This window comes from Penicillium coprophilum, assembly GCF_028826855.1.
Source record: "Penicillium coprophilum strain IBT 35676 chromosome Unknown utg000005l_segment0_segment0, whole genome shotgun sequence".
Classification (NCBI taxonomy): domain Eukaryota; kingdom Fungi; phylum Ascomycota; class Eurotiomycetes; order Eurotiales; family Aspergillaceae; genus Penicillium; species Penicillium coprophilum.
Window position 1 is genome coordinate 2,846,154 of NW_026622724.1, and position 24,079 is coordinate 2,870,232.

A 24,079-nucleotide genomic window follows, 5' to 3' on the forward strand; every position below is an offset into this window, starting at 1 on the left:
GCCCTGAAGATGTGGGCTGTCACGTAATACGCTGTAGGGTTACTTAGGTGTGGTCTATCTTCGTTGGACTTGACCCTACAAGAACACGTCATAGCATGGGAATAGGTTGACTTAAATAAAAGCAACTCAAAGAGAACCTATGATACAAATACACCAAATGAGATATAGATCTCCAATCCCGCCTCAGCAGAGATAAATAATGCAAACCCTTTTGGGTGACCCAGCCCGAACTTATTGAACGCCAGCAATAGGAAGAAAAGGTATAGATAGCAAGAATAGATCATTAAAGGTCCATTGCATCGCCGTGCTCTGACGTAGTGTCGACCATGTCCAGTAGCTTGGCATAAGGCACTGTCACACGTTGAAGGTCTCGGTGTTTACCTACATCAATGTTAGTTAGTGATTGAAGCATTAAGAGAAAAGAAACACCACAGAGAACAAAAACATACCAAGTGCTAGAATCACTTCCTTCAGCAATGTTTCCCGTGGCCAGCCACAAAGATCATCAGATCCTTCGCGCCAGTTACGACCCTCGCGCTCATTGGCCTGCAGTTTCAAGACTCCCTCGCTGGCATCGTCTTCATCCTCGAAAAGACCACCAATGAGACCCTTGAGGAGCTCCTCAACCTTCAGTTTCAAACCCTCGGCACCAATGCGCTTAGCGTACATGGACAGGTACAACCGGAACTCTTCCTTGGCACCCAGCGACAGGGCAGCAGCGAGACGATTCTCGAGGTGAGCAATTGATACGCTAGACTCGAAAGTCTCATATCCTTCACGTGATAATAAAACCTTAATGAGACGCTGAAGGAAGTATGCTCTTCCGCGAAGGAGGGTCTCATTTGTGGTGTTTCGCTCCAACCAAGGAATGATGCCGGCTGCGACAGCTGCCTTGGCATCCTTGGTATCCTGCTGTGCGTCCTTGGCCTGCAGGTTGCTCACTGGCGCGTCTGTGGTGTTCCAGTACTGACTGCCAACGGCCCACCAGGTTTCCGAGAGGCGCTGCCATGTGAACATGGATGGGGAATAGGAGTACCCTTCACCGTTAGACAAAGAAACAACGACTCGGCCCTCCGAGTTGATGCGTGCATCTGTTACTGCGGGAGCGGCGGTAGGGTTCGCGCCCATAGTATGAAGTGCCGCATCCAGAACTGGCTGCAGGGAAACTGGTGGGTGAGGAGAAGACATGTGCTTCACATTCCAGACATAGCACATGCCTACAGAGGATATGCACAGAATCCAGGGTCCATTGCACTCTAAGATGACAGGCTGTGCCTCGAGAACAAGCGCACTTACCAGACGACGACCAGCCGGTGTCCAAAGATAGATTGATCCATCCTCACAGCCAGCTGCCCACATGCTCTGGTTACCAGTCACAAGAAGAACAGTCCGTGGTAAGAAGTCTTGCCACAAAGGCTGATCCCCACGGAACAATGTCAACCGTACTGGCTCGCGGTCCACAGCACGACCGGTCAGGCTTGCTGGTGATGGGTTCCGAGCTTCGAAAACCACATCTACCCGACCCTTGGTAGTGCTCGAGTCTGTACTAGGGCCAGGTGGCTCCGTCGGTTTTCCGCTTGAATCTAGCGCGCGGAGAATCTGGCTGCGAATTTTGGGGACTGCTAGCCGAAGTTGGCTGACCGACATGCAAGGATTTGTAACTGCGGGGCGAATGAATTCAGGAGTCGGCTGTTGACCGGTCGCTGCAGATTGAACTACAGCTGGTAGAAGGCCGTCGGGTGTGTTGGCCATGATAGGAGTTGCACCGTTTTGACTGGCAAGTGCCACACGCTTTTCTACGCTGGCATCCTCATCGCCTTCTATTTGGGCCAGCTTGCGCTTGTTTCCAAAGAGAAGAGCAGTCAGGCCACCCTTAGGTAGACCGTCAAAAGGTTTTGACAGGTCAACAATAGTAGTCGGGGCATCAGCCTTGACCTGATTGCTGACAGATGCCATCAAACGGGCTTGCGGGAGAGATGACTCGCCAGCCCCAGCTCCAGAGACTAGTAATGGAGCGATACGCTTTTTGCCCTCTTTGGTGTATGTTGGACGCTGCTTAAGCCTTTCCAGCTTGGCTTTGTAAGGGTCGGGCTTCTCTGCTTCCGCGGTTGCAGGTGTTAAGGGAGTTCCATTCGTCTGGGTCTTCGTCGCCTCTGGAGCTGGCGAAGGGGCCCTAGCAGGTGTGGTTCCAGTGGATGGCTGTGCGGCTTTGTCTCCATTTGCAGTAGGCTTGGCGGTAGGTTCAGCACCATCGCCCATCAGTGCACCCATTCTCCCTTCGACGTGCTTAATCTCACCAGCCTTGCTCTTTTCCTCCAGCAACAAGCTGTCTGTGGTTTCTGTGATACCAGCACCCTTTCGATTAGTTCCGAATTTGGTTAGTGATTTCTCGTTCTCTTCCATTTCCGTGGCCCAACCCAGCTCGCCATCTTCAAATCTCACTGCCACAATTGTGCCATCTAGTGCAGTAGCAAAGAGACACTTTCCATCGGGAGTCCAGGCTAGGTCTGAAATAGCTTTGGCGGCCATTTCCTGTGCAACCACAATTGGTCGTGCATTGCTTGTAATCCAGATACTAAGAGATTTGTCTCCACCGGCACAAGCAATGACGGTAATGTGGTGTTGGGGTACAGGCTGTCCATCGGCTTGCTTCTTATTAGGCGGCTCTGTCGCATAAAGTCGTGGAGAGAATGCGCAAACCTCAACAGGTGCCTCATGTCCTATCAGATTGATATCACCATCCCACGAGCCACGGTTGATGATGGCCACAGAGCTCACAGGACCGTTCACAGCATTTGCGGCTGCAATGTGCATCCCATCAGGTGACCAAGAGCAACGACGGAAATAGGCTGTCAAAGGAGAATTGGCGAATGGGGCTGTGATTGTTTGCTCAAGAACAAAGTTGTTCATATGGTCATGAGCTGAAGAATTGGGAGCAGGAGATGTGAATCGGAAGATGCGGACGGTGCGGTCATCACTAGCAGTTGCGAAGTATTTGTTTGCCGGATCGAAAGTGATGCCTTTAACATGACTCTGGTGGATTGCTATCGTCTTCAGCTTTTCAAAAGAGTGACCAGACCACACCACGACCTTTGAGTCCAGCCCAACAGAGACCAGTATAGATGAGTCGAAAGACCATCCGAGATCTTGGACATCATTATCGTGACCGATCAATCGTCGAATTGTGCGCCAGTTCTCAACGGGGGGTGCTTCATCAGTTCCTAAGAATATTCCCATAGCTGTCAGCGTCTGCCTCAACTTCTCCGTATCCAGTGTGTCCAAGGCGTACCGAATGTTGACGAGTGTGCAGGAGGGTTAGCGTCTAGGGTATATACGCAGACAATCTTATCATCTGCGCCTGAGGCAAGGTATTTTCCGTTGGGCGAAAAGCGGACAGTGTGAATTGTGCCTGAGTGGTTACTCATAGATGCCAGTTGTTTTGGCTTGCCCTCAAGTTCGGGGGTTCCGGTGCCGTAAATAGCATCTGTTGACCAGATTCGCACGTATCCATCTATAGCAAATGAACAGCCAGGAGTTTAGCGGGAATTCTCTCAGCGGCGCATGATTTTTGTGACCTCCACCTTAAAGCAAAAAAAAATTGGGTCGAGCTCACCTCCAGCAGCTGTGACTAGTCGCTTCCCATCCGGCGAGACATCGCAGCTATAAACCTCAAAATCCTTGCGTTCGCCTGTATCACAACAATCATATTAGCACCTTTGAGCCTTCCATGGGATGATTTGATTCCGCTCTATGGAGCATTGCGTTTCCGTCCCAACGGCGTCGAGCAAAGAAAAACAGGACAATCAAGCTCCGTACCTCCATGGGTGAGCCAAACCGGCTTTATGATATGCATCGCGCTAGTGCCGGAGCAAAGTCCCAGCTATTCAGTTATATCTCAATGGTTTGAGTGGTCGTATCTCGAGGTAAGATCGTGCGACACGTATCAGCATGAATGTGCGCGGAGCGTGGGTAAGGAGGGGAGCGCGGCGTGTCGGCGGCTGGTTTTTGTAATTATATGAGTTGAATGTGGAACATGGCACCAGCAGCCAAAACAAACCGGGTCCTCGGTCAAAGGCAAGAAAGGAAAAATATAAAGCTTAGGCACAGTCGAGAGATGAGACCGGAGATTAAAAGGGCGCGAATCCAAAAGTCGCGATCTCCAGATTTGCCTGGTCCGAGCTCCCGCGTTGATAGTCAATTTTGAACTACACTGCAAGGGCTAAAAACTAGCAGCCAGCAAGTTGGTACTTGTTGCTTTCTTTTGGAGGGGGTCACTGTCATTTTGTAGGTTTTACTCTGTGACATCTTTTCTGCTTATTTCAAACGCAGTATTACAGAGCAAACGTGATTTTATACCAGAATGTATGGTTAAAGTATACATGCACATGTTTAATGAATGGTCATAAGACACTAAGGTCAATCTTTCCTTGAGCATCATTTGACTTCACTGTTCTCATACAATTACAAGTTGCATACCAGGGTCTCGGGGTCATTGAGCTTCGTCCCTTGGCGAAGAAGAGCCAAGAGACATAGATATATCTATGCTGACAGAGCCAAACAATACAGACTAAGACTTCTGGGGGAAAAACTTCTAGACTTCTAAGCAATCACTGATTTTCTTTTGGAGAACTCCTATAATCTATGCGAGTATTGAGTGATCGAACATTCTCTACTAGATACTATGCTTACCCCAACTACATCAATACACATATAGAAATCAAGTAGAAAGATTCATTGGTTGTTCGTATAACTCAACCCTTCATGACCCATCAGTCACTTGCCGAGATCGTGACATGGAAATTCATTTCTTGCCGGATCCACCGGATCCTCCAGAGGGGGAGTGTAGATCGAGCTTCCCGACCCGTTGTTGTAGTAGGTGCTTCCATTGGGGTTGGAGTAGTAGTAAGAGCCATTGCTAGAGCAGACAGTCAGAATTTACCGTCTGAATTCAATGCACACGCATAACAGTATCGCTTAAATCAGTCACTTACGTGTTGGAGTAGTGGTAGCTGTTCGAGTTGGACGCGCTGGAGCCGTAGTCACGAGAGCAGTAGTGGTTGCCCTATTTTAACCCTTGTAAGTATCATATTGATGAAGGTCTGGCATTCATCAAGAACAGACGCATGTACTGTGTTCCTGGTGACATAAAAGAGATTGGGACGAAGCATACCTGGCTGTTGGTGCCGGAGCTCTTAATAGTGTATCCCTGCCCGGAGCTAGACATGATGTTTTGTAGGCTGTTGTATTGCTTTGGAGATGAAGTGTAGAGAATACAAGAATATCAAGAGAAAAAGAGGGCGAGGAGGGTTAATATAGCAGTAATTGGTGAGGGTGGAGGCAAGCGGCACAAATAGATCGGCAGTGAAGCCATCTTCGGATGCCGCCATTTCAGTATTATGACGGTTACAAATGAAGTATGATGACTAACTGCCGGTGCATTGCAGTGTGATAGAGAGTGCAGATATAACTCCCGAAAATAAGTATCTGATGTATCAACCGCCACTCCATTTCTAGAAAACGAGGTATTTAGAAGCGGTAAAATGAGAGATTGACTATATACAACATACTGACTAATTGAGAGTACGAAAGGTATGCAAGCAGACCAAGCTAACACGCCGTATACGCTACATGTCAAATGCCAGCTTGTTCACAATGTTTTGAAGATGACATGCCTTGTATTAGACATCTTCTTAAGCTACATGTATTACTTCAAATGTGATCTATGGTAAACTGTTCCATTTTTCTAGCCAATATAATGTACTATTCTTGACTATCTAAAACAGAGGCCATGTTTACTGATATCATCCTGTTGAGCGAAATCTGTATACCTGACCTCATATTCAACTTACTCAAACACAGTTCGACAACTTGACCAAAGAAAACAGCAAATAACACAATACAACTACTCACGACAATCCAGGATAAACGTCAAATCGTCGTGGATTGCCTCCAACTGACCAGCAACCGTGTAGTTGATATCACGATGGATAGTAGTCGACTCTCTCAGGCAAATCAGGGACCTAACCAAAGCAGGCAGAATCTGTGCACGACAATAACCCTGGAATTCACCACTGAAATAGCCAGGCGGGCTAATCAGGACTGTGGGACACATCGGGGACTTTCTTGCCATAGTCTCAGCGACCCATCCGAGAATCTCCAGCTGAACAATCAGATCACAAATGACCTGAATGGTACCTGCGCGACGATCCTCCAAATGGTGGAGGGAGTCGGCCTCCCTTATCAGGGCCTCCAGGAAGAGCTCGCATTCACGCTCGAAATGCTGTTCATAGCTCAGGTGGCTAGGTTTAGCAAAAGACATGGTTGTGGGTGATATAAGACAGGGGTCTGGATGGTCTGTAGATGTCAAAACTCCGATACAGGATTTGTAGGCAGTGGATGAGAGATGGGAAGAAAGACTCGATCAGGGGGAAAATCCCAGGCTTTTATTGTTATCTGAGTTGAGATTGTCTTGTTCAGACAAACACTGATGTGCGCAAAGAAGAACAAAGCTCCTGAAACGGCACTTTTCACGCTTTGTCAAGCCTTTCAAACAAACGGTCTCTGTAATTCAGTAATCTACATTGCCTTTGTACTTGATTTCTTCCAGGCATTATTGTCTTTGTTTCGATACTCTTATTCTTTTTTTTTGTATGGACTATCTACAACCCGACTCAAGCAAATCTCTTTTAAACCGACGTGTACTATAAATATCCTCATTCTAATTTGAGCAATTGACAGGCAAACTACTGACCAGCATGGCATCATCAAAGCAGTCCTCTATGCTCCCCATTCCTTCCCAAGGGAATTCAGTCACCATACCAGACACACCTCCAGCAACATCCACCCCAGAACGACGATACGGTAGAATCCAAGACTCAGGAGCCATCCGACAACGATGGCTTGAAGACCCCACAGGCAAAACCTGCAAAATGCAGCCCAGCACACTGAGCGTCGACGACCTCATAACAGCAGACTGGTACGTCAGTACTACCAAGGGCAGCATCCCATTCCAAGTATCCCACAGCGCCTTCAAGCTAGGATATTCCAACGAAGCGATCTACAACCAGACCTTGACGCAAAAGTATGCCAAGGGCGCTCTGGGAGCAGCTGGCTGTGAAAACATATATGACATCCTAGTGGGAAAGGGACTGATGATCGCCGAGGGAATGTTCAGAATCGACGGACCACAGTTTTCCCAGATTGCACGAGCTCATATGCAGGAGACTGGTGAGCCCCAGAGTCTACGACACTTCTATGTTTGTGATATCGCCAATATCCATACGAGGAAGTTCGTGCAGAATATTCTATATTCCCCGCGCAACGGTCTCACATGGCCTCCGGTCTGTCGAGCTCCGCGGGTCTGGGAGTATAACACGCCTGAGTACCAGGGCCTACTGGGTACGCGGATTGGGAAGTGTGCGGTTTATCTGGTGCTGGAAATATATCCTAGAGGTACGTATTATATTTCTAGAATTGTGACGTGGGATGAGAGTTGTTCGCTTGAGATCCGGTTTGATATTGAACCTATTCCTGCATCGCTTTGTGTTGCTTGATCCTAATAGCTGGTAGTAATACACTTATTCTTGGCGGCCTCTATTTCAATTGTAGTTTGATGGTAAATAAAACAGATGGCCCCTCGAAGAAGAGGCAGGGTGGAGATAGTATATTTCTATGTTGAAGCCTGGGTAGATCTGCAAGAATAATACCAGTGATGAGACCACCGGCAAAAAGCTGAGCTAACGTAAGTAACATCGGATGTCTCAACAGACGTACAATTCCTGAAAAGCAATATAAGATACTGATACTTGTACATTGAGATATTCTCCTTCCTCTTAGCCTATCTGATCAACAACAATTCCTTTATGTACACATACAGGAACCAATATGGCGAATTCCATGCCATATGCAAAGCAAAGCTCGTGCGTTTTAGAGGACTCCTAAACAGATGCCGGAAAACAATGGGAGGATAACAGGCAGTGAGAGCGGGAAAAGTAAGCGGAAACGAGATGTGGTGGATACATGTGAGGAGCCCGTTCAAGAGTATGTGGAAGAGCAGAGTGGTGTCGGAACAGAGGAAAAAAAGGTGAAGGGAATTAAAGTCACATCAGGAGAGGAGTCGTCGTTCGCGTGTCGGCAAGGTGAAGTACAGACGCCTAATTCTTGTGTTCATTGGCGGCAACCTCAAATCCCTCCTCTGCAGTCTTCGAGGCGGTGTTCTGCTCAAGCTGCTCCTCAAAAAATCTCGGTGCCTGGCTGTTTTGCGGTGTCTCCGATGACCGAGAGCTTTCCTCGATCCCAAGAGATTTCTTCGCCAAACCCCGAGCCTGTGTCTCGCTGACTTTGCCATAAACAGCCATGGCGTTGGCGATCATACCACCCATATCTCCGACATTTCCAGGGACGACAACAGCTGTGCCCTCACGTGCCAAGTTCGACCAAGCCGAAACGTACTTCTCAGCGACACTGAGACTCATAGCGTTGTGGGCATTATCGCCACCCTCCTCAATGGCCCGAGCAACAGCGTCAATGCCGAGCGCGGTAGCCTCGGCCTTAAGTTTGATAGCCTCAGCTTCACCGGAAGCATGGTTGACCTTCTCAGCGCGCAGAGCCTCAGAAGCCAAAATCACAGACTGCTTGCGGCCCTCGGCAATGTTGATCGCACTCTGACGTTGACCTTCAGACTCGAGGATCTCAGCTCGCTTGGAACGCTCAGCAGTGACCTGGCGGTGCATAGCAGCGACAACGGCCTCGGGTGCATGGATATCCCTAATCTCATATCGGAGACAGACGACACCCCATTCCTGGGCGGCCTCGTTGATAGCCTTGGTGATGTTTGTATTGAGATTGGCGCGTTCCTTAAGAACGTGGTCGAGGGTCAACTGACCGATCTCGGAACGCATAGTCGTCTGCGCAAGTTGCGAAATAGCGTATTCTGCATCCTCGACTCCGTAGCTACAAATGACGATTGACGTATTAGTGATTGCTTTGTTTCGACTGGTCCAATTCCACACAACAACCAGGAACACGCCGTGGAATCACTTACCTTGCCTTGTATGCATCAAAAACACGCGTATATAGCACACCATCCAGCTCCAGGGTGACATTATCCGCTGTAATGGCATTCTGGCTGGGGATCTCAATAGCCGCCTCCTTCAAGCTCTTCACGTAGGCAATTCGGTCCAAGAAAGGCACAAGAATTGCAAGACCGGGTTCTAGGATACGGTCAAACTTTCCCATGCGCTCGACGATCCATGCTGTCTGTTGTGGGACGAACCGCACAACGGTGTTCGCGGGGAGGGTCTGTCGGTTGGAGAAATAGCTAGTGGGTCCCTCGTTGTATGAACCGCCATTTTTGAAGCTGTTGAAAAGAGACTCTGGAGCAAGAGACTGGGAAGAATTTGATAGTGTCCGTCGTTGGATCTGAGTGAAGGGTGTGGCGCTGACTGTGGAGGTTCGTGTGAAACGTTGCTGAAGGAGTTTCTGGCCACGAGGCCGGAGTAGACGTGACGTTTGCCGGGATGCGCCCTCCATGTTTAGAAAGAGGTGAGTTCAGATGCAAAGATGTTCAAATGAAAAGGAGAACAATGGATTGGACGTGTAGAACAGAGCTAGAGAGGGGAAAGGGAGCTGTTACAGCCGGATCGGGATTGAATTATCTCCGTTTGGATTGCAAGATCTTTCTGCCTGAGGCAGGAACGATCGACCTCATTCTATCAGATGCGACTTACTATGACTTCCAAGACGGTTTCATGCAGTTGGTTCTCATTATGCATTTTGATACGTCTTACAGTTGACACTCTTCAAATATCTTACATAACAAGTTTAATATCATGGAGTACATAGTATGCATATCAATCATATCAATCATATTACTCCACAGAGGACCTGGATAGCCCGGTTTATGCAAAACAGAAAACAAAGCATTCTTTCCAGGAGCCCCAGCAAGAAGAACAAAGCACTGAAATGGATCAACTCACTTCGGAGAAGTTGTCCAAAGAAGAACTAGGCAGACCGAATGGACGGTCACCCAGGAAGAGATCAGCAATGTAGATATGCTGGACTTATTTTCTCCGATTGGCACCAGGAACGAAATTTGAAACACACAGATAACCTCAGACAAGACTCTTAAGACATGTGCTTTTTCTGGGTCATTGCCATGCTGATACTTGTTAAGATCCAAACCCGATGGAAGGCTTGGATCTGAAATTGACTGGATCGATAAAGGAAAATCACAACCTCAGGAAGGAAACAAGAAAAATAATGGAGTGGAAATATCTATGTCAAGGGTAGAAAAAAACGAATTTTGGGGGCCGGCACACCGTAGTGGCAGGCAAAGAAAGAAGACTGCCAGTAAAATCATGTCCGGACGCCAGAACGTTTTGAGTACCTCCCATGACTGAAAAGCAATAGAAAATTAAAAAAAAAAAAGGGAAGACAGAACTCCGAAGCTTCGAGTTGACCGAGAAGCCAGACCGCGTTATTGAAATGAAGGGGTCACTTGGAACTCTAGAAGAAAATTTGGCGCATATGCATGCAAAAAAAAAGAGCATTTTGAACAAAAAAAGCAAAATAATGTTGGCCATGAAAGATGAACAAGCAGTAGGAAGTGGACGTGTCGCAAAGAAGCAAAATTCGGGGGAAAAAATGCAAAAAAGGGCTCATGATAACTTTTCTCTGGCCTTCTTGCCGTGCTGGGTATTGAAATATTTGCTGATCTTCCCCCGGTTGTGTAATTTCATCTTTCCACTGGCAATAGTTTCCTGGATCATATTGGAGACAAGGGTGTGATGGTGCATTTGATCGTGTGAGAGATGAACCAAGTCGTACATCACGAGGTCAGGGATGGGGCGACGGTGAAGCAGGCATTTCCGATAAAACTCCATGAGCGCGATGAAACCGTTGTCAATGTGTCGACTTAAAAGATCATCGAGGGCAGAACGCCTAAATTCATTGTACAGATGCGAATCGAAATTTTTTGTCAAGCTGGACGACCAGTATTGATAAGGCTGGGCCATTCCCAAGCTATACCTTCTTGCCACCGGTCGGTCTCGGCCATCGAAAGTTTCTTGGTGAGACATATTGAAATTTTGGGGGACATAATTGGACGTTTCTGTGGGCAGACGGCCTTTCCCATTTGACTTGGGCGTCGGTTGATGCGCTTCGGCAAGAGACTTGTTGATCAACCAATCAGCACTGACATTTTGGTGTTGAAAGTGATCTGTGTCGAAGCTGTTCGTAAAAGTCAGTCAGTGCCTTACATATGATAAATCTCAAGTAAAGAGTTCAGCATACCTTGCTGAGTCAAACTTCGGTTCCAAATCAGAGGAGAAAGGAGGTTCGGACTGGGAATCTAATCCGCGCGCTGAGGAAGAAGTGTCAACAAATGGCTGGTCCACGGGAAAAGACGAAGACGACGAATAAAACGACGTTGTCGAAGTGTCAGGGGAGACGGGGGAGGTCCAGGGGTTTCCTACATTGGCAATCTCGTTCACTGCAGTGGGTAGCAATGAGGGCATGAATTCCGGGGCGGTAGAAGAAAGTGAGGTCTTGACATCATGAGCCACACCGTTGGGCACGAACTGAGGAGCGGATCCATTGATGACGTTCTCGGAGTGGCTGTGAACCGGGGTGTTCTCGTCAGTCTTGCTAGCAGGGGCGGCACCGTCATGCTGGGCGGCAGGTTCGCGCTGGTCCACAGGGAGGACCCATTGCTGCCACTTGTCTCTGGGGCGCAGGCGGTCAACGCCATCCTCACCAGTTTGACACTCAACGTTGCGGAGCTGACGGGACACGTGACGGAGGAGCTCGAAGTCTTCAGTGAGAGACTTGACACGCTTGAAGCTGGCAAGAACGTTCAGAGGCACAAAACCTTGAGAATCCATCTGCTTACGAAGGAACATGTCCTTGCACATGTTGTCGACAGAAAAGTAGTACTCCAATTGCATGGAGAGCATGTTCATGAGTGAGAAAGGCTCAACGTATTGTTGTTGGTAGGGAATGGCGCTCATCGGGGCCGAGTTGACAGCTGGGTAGCCATACATCGCGTTGATATCACCTGGGAAAGGATAAACAACACCGTACATGTTTGCGGGAGTGGGCAAAGAGGGCGATCGGAGAGGCATACGGTTTCCTTGTTGAGATCCAGTGGGGAGGCCATGCTGGGAGCGCTGACGGTCATTGAAGCCGAATTTGGGCGCACCAAATGAGTTGTTGGACATAGACGCGTTGAACTGGGCGTTCTGGCCGCCGAAGTTGGAGTAAGCGCCACCACGGCCGCGGTTGGATCCACGACCTCCACGCTCGGAGCGGAACTCTCCACGTTCGCGGTTGAACTCGTTCAAGCCGGCGGGGTCGGCGGACTTCGATCCGGCCTCGAAGCGACGGTCGTTGCTGCGGGCAGCAGCCTGCGAGTCAACAGCCAAGTTTCCACCCTTCTGGTTGCGGTCACCTGCACGGGCATCCTGGTTTCTTCCAAAGGCCTTGCCCTCACGCTGAGAGCGGGAGACATTCTCTCCACCATTCATCTGCTTGTTGCTCTCATCTCCGTTGCGGGCTCCACGGCCGCGCTCGGCTGCCTGGGAAGCCTTGCGTGCATCAGCTGCAGCACTGGCGTCGGCGCTGGGGGATCGTCTCGACTGTGCGGGAAGAGAAGCGGCACGTCCAGTGCCAGACTCGTGGCGTCCGCGATCTCCAGAGGCAGGCTTTGCGCCTTGGGCGGCCTGTCCAGAAGCAGCCTTGTCTGTGTTAGAAGCACCATTGCCGTGAGCTCCACGGCCACTTTCCCGGCCACCACGAGTGGCGCGTCTGCCTCCACGGCCACCGGCGGATGGGAGTGGGGTGTTGAAAACAGCAGTGGGGACGTAAGGAACTGGTGTCCACTTTTCTTTTCCATGGGGTCTGATGACGGGGCTCTTATCAGTCTTTTCCTGAACCTTCTTCTTCTCTTCGCCAATCGCAACTTGGGGAGTAGGCCAAGCAGTAGCGTCTTCGACTGGGGGAACTGATCCGGCATCGCGTCCCTTTCCGCCATCAGTCTTCTTGCGGTCCTTGGAGCCTTCCTGTGCGCCATCGGCACCCTTCTTCTTAGAGCCAGCCTTGGAGTCTTGCTGGGTCTCATCGACAGTCGAGGCAGCCTTGGAGGGGGCCTTGCTGGTGGAAGCGGACTTGGGAACAGCCTTGACCTTGGCGTCCTGGGCCTCTCGTCTCTGTTGCCAAATGTTGACTGAGGGGAGAGGAGCAGCCTTCAGCTCCTTGGGTGGTGATGCGACTTTCTCAGAATCCTCGGGCTTCTCAGTAGACTTCTCTGCGGCACCTTCGGCCTTCTCGGTCTGTCCCTCACTAGGAGCCTGCTTCTCAGCGCTAGCATCTGCGTTACCGTTGGAGGTATTTGAGTCCTCATCCTTCGACTTGCGTGACTTTGAGCCTGTGCGAACACTTGGGCTTGATGTTCGAGAGTGAAGGGCCTTTGTCTTGGCGGCATGCTTGTTGGTGACAGTGGTGAAATCGTCATCATCCTTGCTCTCCTCTGCTGCTACCTCGGATTTTTGGACGGGTTCAGACTCAATGGGGGCCGGTGCGTCATCCGTTGTGGTCTCAACGGCGGTCTTCTCCTCCGGTTTGGAGTCGGTCTTCTCGGGTTCTGAGGGTGTCTTGGACGGGGTCGGTGTCCCGGAGACGCCCTTGGCGGCTTGTGCGTACGAAAACGTAGACATGTCGGATTGAGAGCTTACTGTAGCTCTGATCGAGTGTGAAAAAAAAATTGAGGTGCGGGATATTTTACCCGGACGACCTTGTGGGGACTCTAGATCTCAGTCTACGCCTAGGGCGAGATGGCACCTGCGCAAGTGGAGATCAAGAAAAGGGAAAAATTCCAGCTTTTGTGACCCCACTAATCTGTAGCTTCCTGTCTTTTCAGAGAGGCTCTCAATTGTGTTGTCGAAAGGACGATTTCGTGTGCGTAGCGAGACGAAGGACCGCGGGGGTATCGGGTCGCAAAGGGCAGTCGAAAGGGGTTTTATCTGCTGAGAGGATCGTCTAGACCACAAATCGCATTGATTAAATGGGCCGTCGATTTCTCGGGATGAAGTGATCTCAACAGCCGTTGCTTGTGAGCACACAGGTCAAAGAACAAAGAGTAAGATGTAGAAGGGAGGGAAAATAAAAATCCCACCGAAGACGCTACGAAGGCACTGCCTCGACGTCGTCAGGTTCACGAAAGGGTTTGCGAGTCGGATGCACTGGAAGTGGAATTTGACAAGGCGAACAAGACCTTGAAAAACCGCGATTTGCACGTGAGGGTAAGTGTCGGTTCTCTCTGAGACGGAGAGGTACCGAGGAGAAATCAGGGAAGCGGAAGGGAGAAAAACAGCCCGGAGAAATGTAGGAGAGAGAGAAGAGAGAAGACACAAAATTATTTGGTTCAGGGCAGAACTGGTAGCGGGGTTTTTTCTTTACGCGTAATTAATTGAGAGGTACATTTTGTTTTTTTGTACGACTATTTTTTTATTGTGGAATTTCCCAGGATCTTTATATCACCCTTGTGCTCTCTTCATTATTCCAAGGTATATATATTATATGTGTATATACCTTACTTCGACTCTAGAATTGCCTGTCTAGGCTCCCTTGGTTACCCCCATAGAGATCTCGGAGGTAGCGGATTGAGGCACATTTCTCATGGTAAAGATGAAGTAATATATACTGATATCCATTCTCGAAGAAACACCTGAATCCCTTATATACACCTTCTATACACATTACATGTATGTTCACCTGTGTATTTGCATTGCCGAGGTCATCAACCTTGGTACTGAAGGTACTTCTTGGGACTCTTCTTCTACGCACAGGGTCAATGAACCCAACCAAGATCAATATCAAAGCCAAATCTAATTGAGCCGCATGCTTCTTTCAAGAGTGTTGGCCCAATAGCGATCCCAGCTCAGGCGACCCATGATTAGAATAGCTGTCCAAGTGGCGATATTCAGGATGAGGTCTCAAGCAACCAATGTCCAGCCAATTGGATGACACTATGGCGTTCTTGCTCTAAACCTTCTATTCAAGACCTTCTCTTGTATTGATGGAGCTTATATTCAAGTACTCACAAGAGATATCACCAAGAATACAATGGAATACCTGTAATACTGATTCTCAGCTCATCAACGTGAAGCAAAAATACACAACTGCATCTGAACATCGCGGGGTCCACCGGAGCCCCTCCGGCCATTGGCGCACAATAGAAATATCTGACGTGGGAGTCGACGGTTTCTTTGGGTAACTTCTCCCATGAGATATCATTACTTCAATCTCATACAGTCGAGTGTGATGGTTAACCTTACACCTCCATATACACACGCCCAAAGACCCAATTCCATCTGGTAATCTTCCCCCGTTGGAGACCGTTTGATTGTTCGGATATACGGGCCGATGAAATTCTCGGGGTAAGTGGATTACAAACTGATACATTTGAATCTTCAGTCCTGAAGAAGAGTAAAAATAAATTACCTGCCATTGTGCGAAAAGAATGTGTATACTTTCAACACGTGAAATACCCCTACCCAACTCCTAACGTTGTATACATTCCGTCACTTGATTTGTTCTTAAATGATAAAAAAATGATACCAATCAACCCAATTCATCTAAAAGACCCCCAAATCAATCCATCCCAATTCTCTTTTACCTCATCAAACGTTGTGCTTTCGGCAGTGATTAGGGCTGAGGGCAAGCGGAAACCATCGGAATGAGAGGGTGGGTATGTAATTTGAATACGCCGGGGTCGGGCGGGCTGTAATTATCCCTGAACCCTGCCTCAGGTGTCCGTGATCTATGGGATTTACCGAATATGGAAACCGACAAGTAAAAGAGGGATATCATTGTTCTAAAACTCCATGTTCCATATTCTATACCAACACCAAAAAGAATACCTACCAATGTCGAAAACTGACCAACACCTGTTCACGCGGATCGAGATCCATAGCGCCCAGCGGACCGGTGCCCAGGCCCAGGCGCATAAGGACCTGCCAGACGAGCTTGCGCTTGAGATTCTCGCGCACGCAGATCTTCTCGAGGGCATCGTGGCCATTGAAGTACTTGATAAAGATAGGCCAGTACTTCTTATGTAAGGCTTGGTTATCGTTGGGCGTGATGTACGGACTGGCGTTTTCGTCTCCCTGGACAATTGGGTTGTCAGAGAATCGAGAGAAGATTTCGTCAAGCCAGCGAGACTCGAGTGGGGATGCGCGGTGTGGGGAAAGTATGAAGGAAGAAAGCCGGAGAGCTGTGGATTGATCGAGGAGTTTGTGAGAAGAGCGCAGTTGCGCGTGTGGGTCGAGCCGAGTAGGCGTGGGTGTTTCATCTCCGCTGCCGTTGCTGTCGAGGGAAGAGGACGATGAAGAATTCGCATCGTCGTTTTCATCATCGGAGTCGCTGTCCTCATCGACTGAGATCGAGTTTGAGTTGCCCTTGGCCAGATATCGCTCGACTTCCTCCTTGCGCATCGCCATCTCCACGGCCATTTTGATATCGGGCGAAACTTTGATACGCGCGAAAGTGCGAAGCTGCGTGACCCATCCGCCGCGCAGCAACCACGCCAGAATAGTAAAGTATATCTCCTTGTGGTCTTTACTAGGGATGAAGTTGCTATAAGGGCGAGGGGTACCACTGAGAGTGGAAAGCATTTTCGGCAAACTAGGGTATGTTGGGAATGCTGTCTGATAAGCGATCGTAGCTATTTCAAGCTTGCTCAAGTCACAGTTGGGAGAGACGATGTATGTATCTCGCTGGTTGATGGGGGGGGATGGCGCGAGCACGACGCCAGTACACTAGATGACTTGACAGCATCTGAATATGGGATAGTGGGATTCCCGATGATACTGATATCTGTGCAAATGACTTGGTTGGCTTGGAGCATCGGATATAATGCGCAAGTGCAGGGGCAAGTGCACCCCCAGACGCCTCGACGTCCTTGACAATGGCGGCTTCGCTGTCTAACAGAAGTAGAGCAAAGTGCTTTGCCAGGACCTGATGTGGCGTATTGATTTCATCTGCACTTGGATCGTCGACAGTGCTTGCACTGTCTGCTGTCGTGAGCCATAAACCTGGGTATGCTTTATCCATAGGACCAGTAAGGTATGGTGTAGAGGTCAAAGGTGGAATCTGGAGCGAGATGGAAACATCCGGGCTGAGCGATACGGATGCGATTTTGGATGCCGATATACTGCTGTAAACAGTGTAAATAGCTCGAGCTAGAGAAGACTGAGATATCAATTCCGAGTAAAGATTATGTGTCGATGTTTCTGTCCAGTATCACTGTTAGCTCCAGCAGGATACCTATTAGTAGGAAACATACTTGTCTCTCGTGCTCTTCTCCTCACTTGGAGAATATGTTGAGACTCCTTCCACACATAGTCAGTGCGAGCCTGTTCCCATTTAAGGGCCTTCGCGAATTTCTTGATGATATTCTCGTAGATTTCCTTCACGCGCATGGAGTACTCCAGCAAAGGAGGATCCACAACAAACACCACATTGAACATTGTCATATGGTCTTTGTCCTCCGGATCAAGCGACTCATCTGGTTTCCCAGGCCGTCCGCTAGTCGACCCACGCTTGCTGTCTGTCGGCGATGTCAAAGACTCCGAAATCGAAGCGACACTAGCACCCAGATCAGGCGAAGTAACAAATTGCTCGTCCTTCTTGCCTTCCTCAGAGCTCTCATTGTGACCCAACTCCCCACCGTCCCATTCAGGACAAGGCTTCTTCTGCTTCTTGCGTCGTTGCTTGCGCCACGAGCCATCCTCACGCACAAAGACCGGCCAACCAATAAGCGCCAAATCATTGATCCCAACCTCGAAACGCCGCTTGTGCCATGACCGAGATGGGCTAAGCAATTTCTCCCATACACTCCCAGGCACACCCAAAAGCGACTCCCAAGGCGGTCTAGAGCTCCCAGGACCATCATCAGGCCGATCAGATGCCGTCCCCGCATCGTCGTCAGGATCCGGATCGGAGACCGCAGCCCGTTTTCGAACCGACGAGCCGCGTCCAGAGCCTAGTGACCCAGGACGCTGTGATTCACCGGCAACAGGCGATGCCGTAGCGGGGAGATGGTCATCAAGGCCGAAATTGCTAGCGCGGCGACCCGCTAGCACGGAACTCCCCCAGCATGGCTCTGAGTTTCCCGATCATCTTCGTCTTCGTCAGAACTCAAGCCGCTATCTGAGCTCGAGCTTGAATCAGTATTCTTGGATCGCGTGCGAGTGCGCGAGACGCGTCGGCCGCCCCTGTTGGTGGTTTTAATGCGATTCTCGCTGAGGGGGTTCGGGGGTAGTGGAAGACGAGACGGGGGCCGGTGCGAGAGCGCACAATGAGGATGATAGCCACGAGGCACGGGTCTGGTGGCCGCGCAATCGATGACATTTGGTAGCTTGAGGCTCCGTGGAGTTGGAGATTGCAAGAGAGTGGCTGGGCGGGAACGGTTTCCCATGCGGGGAACCGCATTGGGCGAGGTTCAACATGTTGCTACGATTCAGATTGGTTAAATTTGGCGAACTTCGATGCTAACCCATATACGGAGTACTGAATACACAGGTCATATTTGCTTATTTCTTGAGTCCAATAGGTACCAAATACATTTTCTCATGTGCAACGCCTTGAATAATGCCCGCACTACCCGAATAACACGGAATAGCACCACTCTCTCATATCATACAATATCATGCAACATCTCTCAAGCCCATATCAACTCTTCTGTTCTGGATTTGTTGCGCCTGCAGCTGGTGTGGCTGGTGTCTGTTGTTTGTCATCTTTAAAGATCAACCCAAGGTTCTCGAAGTTATCCGGCGCCATGAGGTTCCTGATCACACACGTTTTCTTGATCAGTATTTTGCTCTGAAATTCGTCACAGACACAATTCCTCCTCAAATTGTGGTATATAGTGTGTCCGTGTAGTGGGCTGACCTACTTGTCCATTCGGCAGGCGAGGTATTCCTTGGCCAATTTGCGACATGCCTCATCGTTGGTGCCTTTGTTCATCTTGATACACTTCAAATATCCCGAGATAATGTGCTTGCATTCTCCTATTGTATCCGGAATAGTGATTAGCTCCATTGTATTGCTGGTCTTGCGAGTTCCTTCTGGGTATGGGGCGTGATTGGCGTACCTTCGTGGTCAAGAGGAAAGCTACCGCGCTCGGGTCTGTAGACGGGTTTTTTTGGTCAGTAATCATAAGAAGCAAGAGATCCAATCCCATTCATCCACCAGAGAACACGTCGCTGGCGCACATATGCACGGTTGGAATCATGCAACTTACGGTGATGGCTTGTAGTTCACCGATCCACCGCCGGGGGCTCCAAAACTCATTTCCAGCAAAATTATAGCGTGTATCCGCTATTGATATCGACAAGATGGAATTCTGGATTGGTACAGACAAGAAACTAGCCCATCAATGTGAGCATCAGTCGGCGAAAGCGAATCCAACCGTCTGAGAAACAAACAGGACAAACAGAACAAACATCACTCCGCCAATCACAGCTGCCGGGTGCGGTCGATGATGCATGAAATCACTCCGGCGTCTGGGGAATAGGACTCGGGAGCTCGGATATAGGTTTGATACTTGATTTGATCATACGAGGCCTGTGCGGTTTGCTTGTTTTGTTAGTTTTGTTGTCGAATTTCCCCCTCAATGGTAGAAGTATATATATCGAGTACCACCGCTCAACTCTGGATTAACCCAACCCAACCCTGCTTCCAAGGAGCCAACCCACATCACTTTGATCGTATTCATACCCCCACTGCCAGCCGGCTTAACAACCAAACACGCCAAATCATGCCCATGTACGTGGAGCCTTATCAGTACCGCCGTGCATCCCCGCAACAGACATACTAACCGGGTTCATAGGAACCTCGAAGGAAGCTGCCAATGCGGTGGCGTCGAATTTACTCTCCAGTCTCACACACCAGTTCCCTACCAGCTATGCGCCTGCAGCATCTGCCGCAAAGTAGGCGGATATGTCGGTGCTGTGAACCTGGGCGGTATCGCCGATAGCCTGAACATCATCAAAGGCAAAGATCTGATCAAGTATGGCCCATCCATATCCACTCACTGGCACTTTCGAGCCTAAGATCCACGGCGAAACTGCCATTCCCTACGATAGAATATACAAATCATATCAACATCGACATACGCTAACGTTATGACCAGGAAATACACTGCTATCAAAGACCGCGGCACACCGGATGAACAGCTTTGCTCCTCCGAGCGCAACTTCTGCTCGAACTGCAGTACTATGTTGTGGCTTTGGGACCACCATTGGCCTGAATTGATTCATCCGTTTGCCTCTGCAATCGATACGGAGTTGCCGGTGCCTGACGAGATGGTGTGCATCATGAGTGGATCGAAGCCGGCATGGGCGCGGTGGCCGGAGGGAAAGAAGAGTGTGCACGAAGTGTATGGTGTAGACAGTCTCGAGGGATGGCACAAGAAGCATGGTTTGTTTATCGAGCAAGGAAATACCACGCAAGCATCCATGGGAGCAAGGTAGTCTAAAAAAAAAAGTTACGAAATGGATAGGAGAGCTCAGGACAAGCCCGAAAATACGGATGTGAGTGTTCCAAAAAATATTACTTGGTATTAAGCTATTATAAATGACCAGAGGCTCCTGTGATGCATGTTAGCAATTGATCGTATCACGAAATGAGTGAAATGATAGTAGTCAAGGAAAAGATCAGTTCTCCAAGGTGAAAATGGTTTATCGACATGATAGTTCAGATAAGAACAGCATAGTGGTGTTCATCATGCAACAAGGTAGGATTTGGAAGCAGGGTAAACTCACGGTCAACAAGCCAAATGGTCTACCTGGGATATTCCTATTTGTTCACTTATGTCCAGTCAGCAACGGCATTCAAGCAAGAAGCAAGAGTCAAAAGCGAAATGAAGACATGGCATCTAAGTCAGGCTTCAGGTCAGTCAGCAAGAAATACGATTTTTCCGATCCATAGGAGCGACATACCTCATTAAATCAGATTTTTGTATAAATGTTCATTCCCGGACCGAAGTCCAAGTCCAACAGTGTGAATAACACATTCATCATGCAAAGTATGACCATGTCGAGGAAGGGTGGAGAGATAGTGATGAATTACCTAGAATTTCCGTTAGAAATACTGGTCTCAACTTGTCGATGCGACATGAAATAATTGCGACAAGGGCATTGGGTCAGGTGACGAATTCTCAACAAGTAATCCACCCCCATGCACCCACAGAGTTTGTACGCTCTGGTTTTGTTGGATGCAGGAGATGGGTACGTTATGTCCGCCCGTTCGTTCAAATTTCTTCATGCAAGGCAACAGCCGCAATGGAGGGATGGGATTAAATTCAAGTGTGATGTACCTGAGCGAGAGATTGTTAGTCAAGGATCACTCAATAAATGGCTTATAAAGTAATGGTGTTGTTGTGATGGGTCAGACAAGGCTGAAACTTAAAAGTATGACAGATTCAACATGGATCTTCTGATTGAGGAATGCCTTTGCATGTCTATAATATAATCATCCCCGGGGTGGGATTGAAAAAAAAAAAAAGATTTTCCTTACCTTTTGAGAAAAATGAAACCGAGCATTCGCAGCGCTGAGATTAACCTCAGGCTTTGAGCACAGCTGGATTGTATGCCATCATTAGACACAGTCCAAGCTGGGAAAAAGAAAACAAAAGTAAAAAAGTAAAAGCTGGAGAATTCCCAGCGATGCTGAAGGAAGAAAAAAATCTGCGAGTGGAGCTCGCTATATAAACTAAAGCGGTAAGCTACGGTAGACGCGTACGACCTCAGGCGTTGTTTGTCTTGGCATCAAACATCGGCGAAATAGCTGGGCCGAGGGTTGGGGTGGATGTCAGTGGGTATTGTGAAGGGAACTTGGATTTGCATGCTAAATGGCTAGTCAAAGAAGGGATGGTTCGAGACCGAGGTAGCAATACATACTGCGATGGAGGAGATGACCTGACTTGCTTGGAAATGTTCCCATGCACCTTCCACGCTCGATGATGTAAGTACAGTGGATTGTGTGGCCCTGCACATCGTTAGAGTGGTATCATGGCTGCTCGCAGCATGCCAGAGACCTTGAGCCTCTAGTGTTGAGCAATCATCAAAGGTTGTCGGGTGAATCGCACCTCGACACCTTACCCATAAGCAACCTAGGGTGGCCGATGGCAGGATGTGAAAATCCGCAGCATGCGAATGCTATGCGTTCGAAAAATAGTTCTTGGCATATAGTATCCTAATTTGCCTGAGGAGATATCATGGAATCCCTGGTGAAAATGTATCAAAAGCAAGTTCGATCGCAAGAGCACTTTGATAGCAAGAGCCAGCAGCGTCGTCACGCACACGAGATAACTCCCAGCATGTGATCTGTAATATAGAAAAGTGAAGGCCCTTAATGTTTAATGCGGTGTATCTGTCATCGGAGCTAGTGGAAGGCAAGACATCATTTGAAAACCCAGAGCCTGTCGCTGGCAAAATGCTAGCACATCCAAGTCCCAAGCGGCTCATCGGTACTCAGATAAAGAACCGCTAGCTGTGGTGAAATTCTCAAACTTGCTGACTGAATGAGTTTCACATTTCTACCGGGCTTCACATTCTGCACTCTTCAAGTGATGCTATGAGATTTGGAAGACGTCATTTTCATGTCATTAACTCAAACTGCCAATCTAATTCGTCACATTGACGTGACTTCACAGTTGGATAATACTTGAATAATCCTTCGATGAGCGCTGTAGATCTCTGGATTCGAACTGATACGATAGCAACGCATGAACAGTTGAATCCTTGTCGATATCAATCAACCCAAGATGCCTACAAAATGGAAGTTGAACACCGGAGCAGAGATCCCAGCCATTGGATTTGGCACCTGGCAGGATGAAGGTGCGCAGGAAGATGCCGTAGTGGAGGCACTCAAGGCAGGATACCGTCACATCGACACCGCGCGCGTGTAAGTAGCTTTGTTTCAAGGCTGAGACGACCGACAAGTTCAATATAAAATACTAACTCTGTATTAGTTACGGAACCGAGAAGGCTGTCGGAAAAGGCGTCAAGAAAAGCGGCGTTCCGCGCGAAGACATCTTCATCACAACCAAGCTATGGAACAACAAGCACCATCCGGACGACGTGGCACCGGCTTTGCAGCAATCCCTTGATGATTTGGGAATGGACTATGTTGATCTGTATCTGATGCACTGGCCCGTGGCCTGGAAGAGAGGTGAGGATCTCTTTCCGAAAAAAGATGGGAAGCCAATCATGGAGAATATCGATATTCTTGACGTATGTTGCAAACTCATATGTTGATCCGTCAGACCAAGCGTATTGACACCAAGGCAGACTTACAAAGCAATGGAAAAGCTTCTGAAAACCGGCAAGGCGAGGGCGATCGGTGTCTCAAACTGCGACAAATCCGAGATGGAGCGCCTGATCGAGAACAGCTCTGTCGTACCCGCTGTGCACCAGATTGAATGTCACCCCTGGCTGCAGCAGCATGACTTCACAGCATGGCATCGAGAGAATGGTATACACATCACGCACTACTCGCCGTTTGGGAACCAGAACAGTCTCTATAGTGAGAAGGGCGGGCCCGCGAAGCTGATCGATGAGCCTGTGCTGGTTGAGATAGGAAAACAGTATGACAAAACCGGTGCTCAGGTTGCTCTTGGTAAGTCTGACTGGTTTGCCTGAATTTAGTTTACATTATACTGATTGCAGTATGTCTTGACAGCTTGGGGAGTCTCGCAAGGCCACTCGGTGCTGCCGAAGTCCAAAACACCTATGAGGATTAGAGCCAACCTGCAAGGCGATTTCAAGTTGAGCCCAGAGGACATGAAGAAGATTGAAAAGCTCAACAAGAAGCTTCGTTTCAATGATAGCAGTGACGAGTTTGGTAGAGTCTTTTTCAATGATCTGGAGGGAAAGACTTGAGGTATACTGGTCGTCATGGAGTCAAGTCAAGAGATTTAAATTATAATTCTTGAATGTATGCAGGCTGTTGTCCTAGACTGCACTGAAGTAAGCCTACAACATATCTAGGTACGATGTACCTACGGAGTAGCTCTGGA

At 48.8% G+C, this 24,079-nt stretch overlaps 10 protein-coding genes across 10 annotated transcripts; 3 read left to right on the top strand and 7 right to left on the bottom strand.

Moving 5' to 3' along the window:
- Positions 1–283: 283 nt before the first annotated feature.
- hir1 (putative histone transcription regulator Hir1) lies at positions 284–3,853 on the bottom strand (the record flags this gene model as incomplete). The annotated part of the gene is made up of 5 exons (XM_056679756.1): positions 284–381; positions 450–3,221; positions 3,290–3,511; positions 3,614–3,688; positions 3,817–3,853. 5 exons carry the CDS (start codon positions 3,851–3,853, stop codon positions 284–286), a joined length of 3,204 nt encoding a protein of 1,067 aa, XP_056530128.1.
- A 920-nt stretch (positions 3,854–4,773) lies between these two features.
- Positions 4,774–5,224, bottom strand: N7500_008613 (uncharacterized protein; the record flags this gene model as incomplete). Its single annotated transcript, XM_056679757.1, has 3 exons — positions 4,774–4,915; positions 4,992–5,062; positions 5,171–5,224. The coding sequence occupies 3 exons, from the start codon at positions 5,222–5,224 to the stop codon at positions 4,774–4,776; spliced, it is 267 nt and encodes an 88-aa protein (XP_056530129.1).
- Positions 5,225–5,902: 678 nt separating this feature from the next.
- N7500_008614 (uncharacterized protein) lies at positions 5,903–6,319 on the bottom strand (the record flags this gene model as incomplete). The annotated part of the gene is made up of 1 exon (XM_056679758.1): positions 5,903–6,319. One exon carries the CDS (start codon positions 6,317–6,319, stop codon positions 5,903–5,905), a length of 417 nt encoding a protein of 138 aa, XP_056530130.1.
- Positions 6,320–6,755: 436 nt separating this feature from the next.
- Positions 6,756–7,553, top strand: N7500_008615 (uncharacterized protein; the record flags this gene model as incomplete). Its single annotated transcript, XM_056679759.1, has 1 exon — positions 6,756–7,553. The coding sequence occupies one exon, from the start codon at positions 6,756–6,758 to the stop codon at positions 7,551–7,553; it is 798 nt and encodes a 265-aa protein (XP_056530131.1).
- Positions 7,554–8,153: 600 nt separating this feature from the next.
- On the bottom strand, positions 8,154–9,531 carry N7500_008616 (SPFH domain-containing protein; the record flags this gene model as incomplete). The annotated part of the gene is made up of 2 exons (XM_056679760.1): positions 8,154–8,952; positions 9,044–9,531. The coding sequence occupies 2 exons, from the start codon at positions 9,529–9,531 to the stop codon at positions 8,154–8,156; spliced, it is 1,287 nt and encodes a 428-aa protein (XP_056530132.1).
- Positions 9,532–10,658: 1,127 nt separating this feature from the next.
- N7500_008617 (La domain family) lies at positions 10,659–13,712 on the bottom strand (the record flags this gene model as incomplete). The annotated part of the gene is made up of 2 exons (XM_056679761.1): positions 10,659–11,229; positions 11,293–13,712. The coding sequence occupies 2 exons, from the start codon at positions 13,710–13,712 to the stop codon at positions 10,659–10,661; spliced, it is 2,991 nt and encodes a 996-aa protein (XP_056530133.1).
- A 2,205-nt stretch (positions 13,713–15,917) lies between these two features.
- On the bottom strand, positions 15,918–18,408 carry N7500_008618 (nitrogen permease regulator 3 family protein; the record flags this gene model as incomplete). Its single annotated transcript, XM_056679762.1, has 4 exons — positions 15,918–16,814; positions 16,867–17,288; positions 17,342–18,117; positions 18,260–18,408. The coding sequence occupies 4 exons, from the start codon at positions 18,406–18,408 to the stop codon at positions 15,918–15,920; spliced, it is 2,244 nt and encodes a 747-aa protein (XP_056530134.1).
- A 321-nt stretch (positions 18,409–18,729) lies between these two features.
- On the bottom strand, positions 18,730–19,350 carry N7500_008619 (coiled-coil-helix-coiled-coil-helix domain-containing protein; the record flags this gene model as incomplete). Its single annotated transcript, XM_056679763.1, has 4 exons — positions 18,730–18,844; positions 18,953–19,067; positions 19,151–19,185; positions 19,301–19,350. The coding sequence occupies 4 exons, from the start codon at positions 19,348–19,350 to the stop codon at positions 18,730–18,732; spliced, it is 315 nt and encodes a 104-aa protein (XP_056530135.1).
- A 466-nt stretch (positions 19,351–19,816) lies between these two features.
- Positions 19,817–20,531, top strand: N7500_008620 (GFA family protein; the record flags this gene model as incomplete). The annotated part of the gene is made up of 3 exons (XM_056679764.1): positions 19,817–19,824; positions 19,889–20,068; positions 20,192–20,531. 3 exons carry the CDS (start codon positions 19,817–19,819, stop codon positions 20,529–20,531), a joined length of 528 nt encoding a protein of 175 aa, XP_056530136.1.
- A 2,294-nt stretch (positions 20,532–22,825) lies between these two features.
- On the top strand, positions 22,826–23,942 carry N7500_008621 (aldo/keto reductase; the record flags this gene model as incomplete). Its single annotated transcript, XM_056679765.1, has 4 exons — positions 22,826–22,965; positions 23,033–23,294; positions 23,352–23,679; positions 23,743–23,942. 4 exons carry the CDS (start codon positions 22,826–22,828, stop codon positions 23,940–23,942), a joined length of 930 nt encoding a protein of 309 aa, XP_056530137.1.
- Between the last annotated feature and the right edge of the window lie 137 nt (positions 23,943–24,079).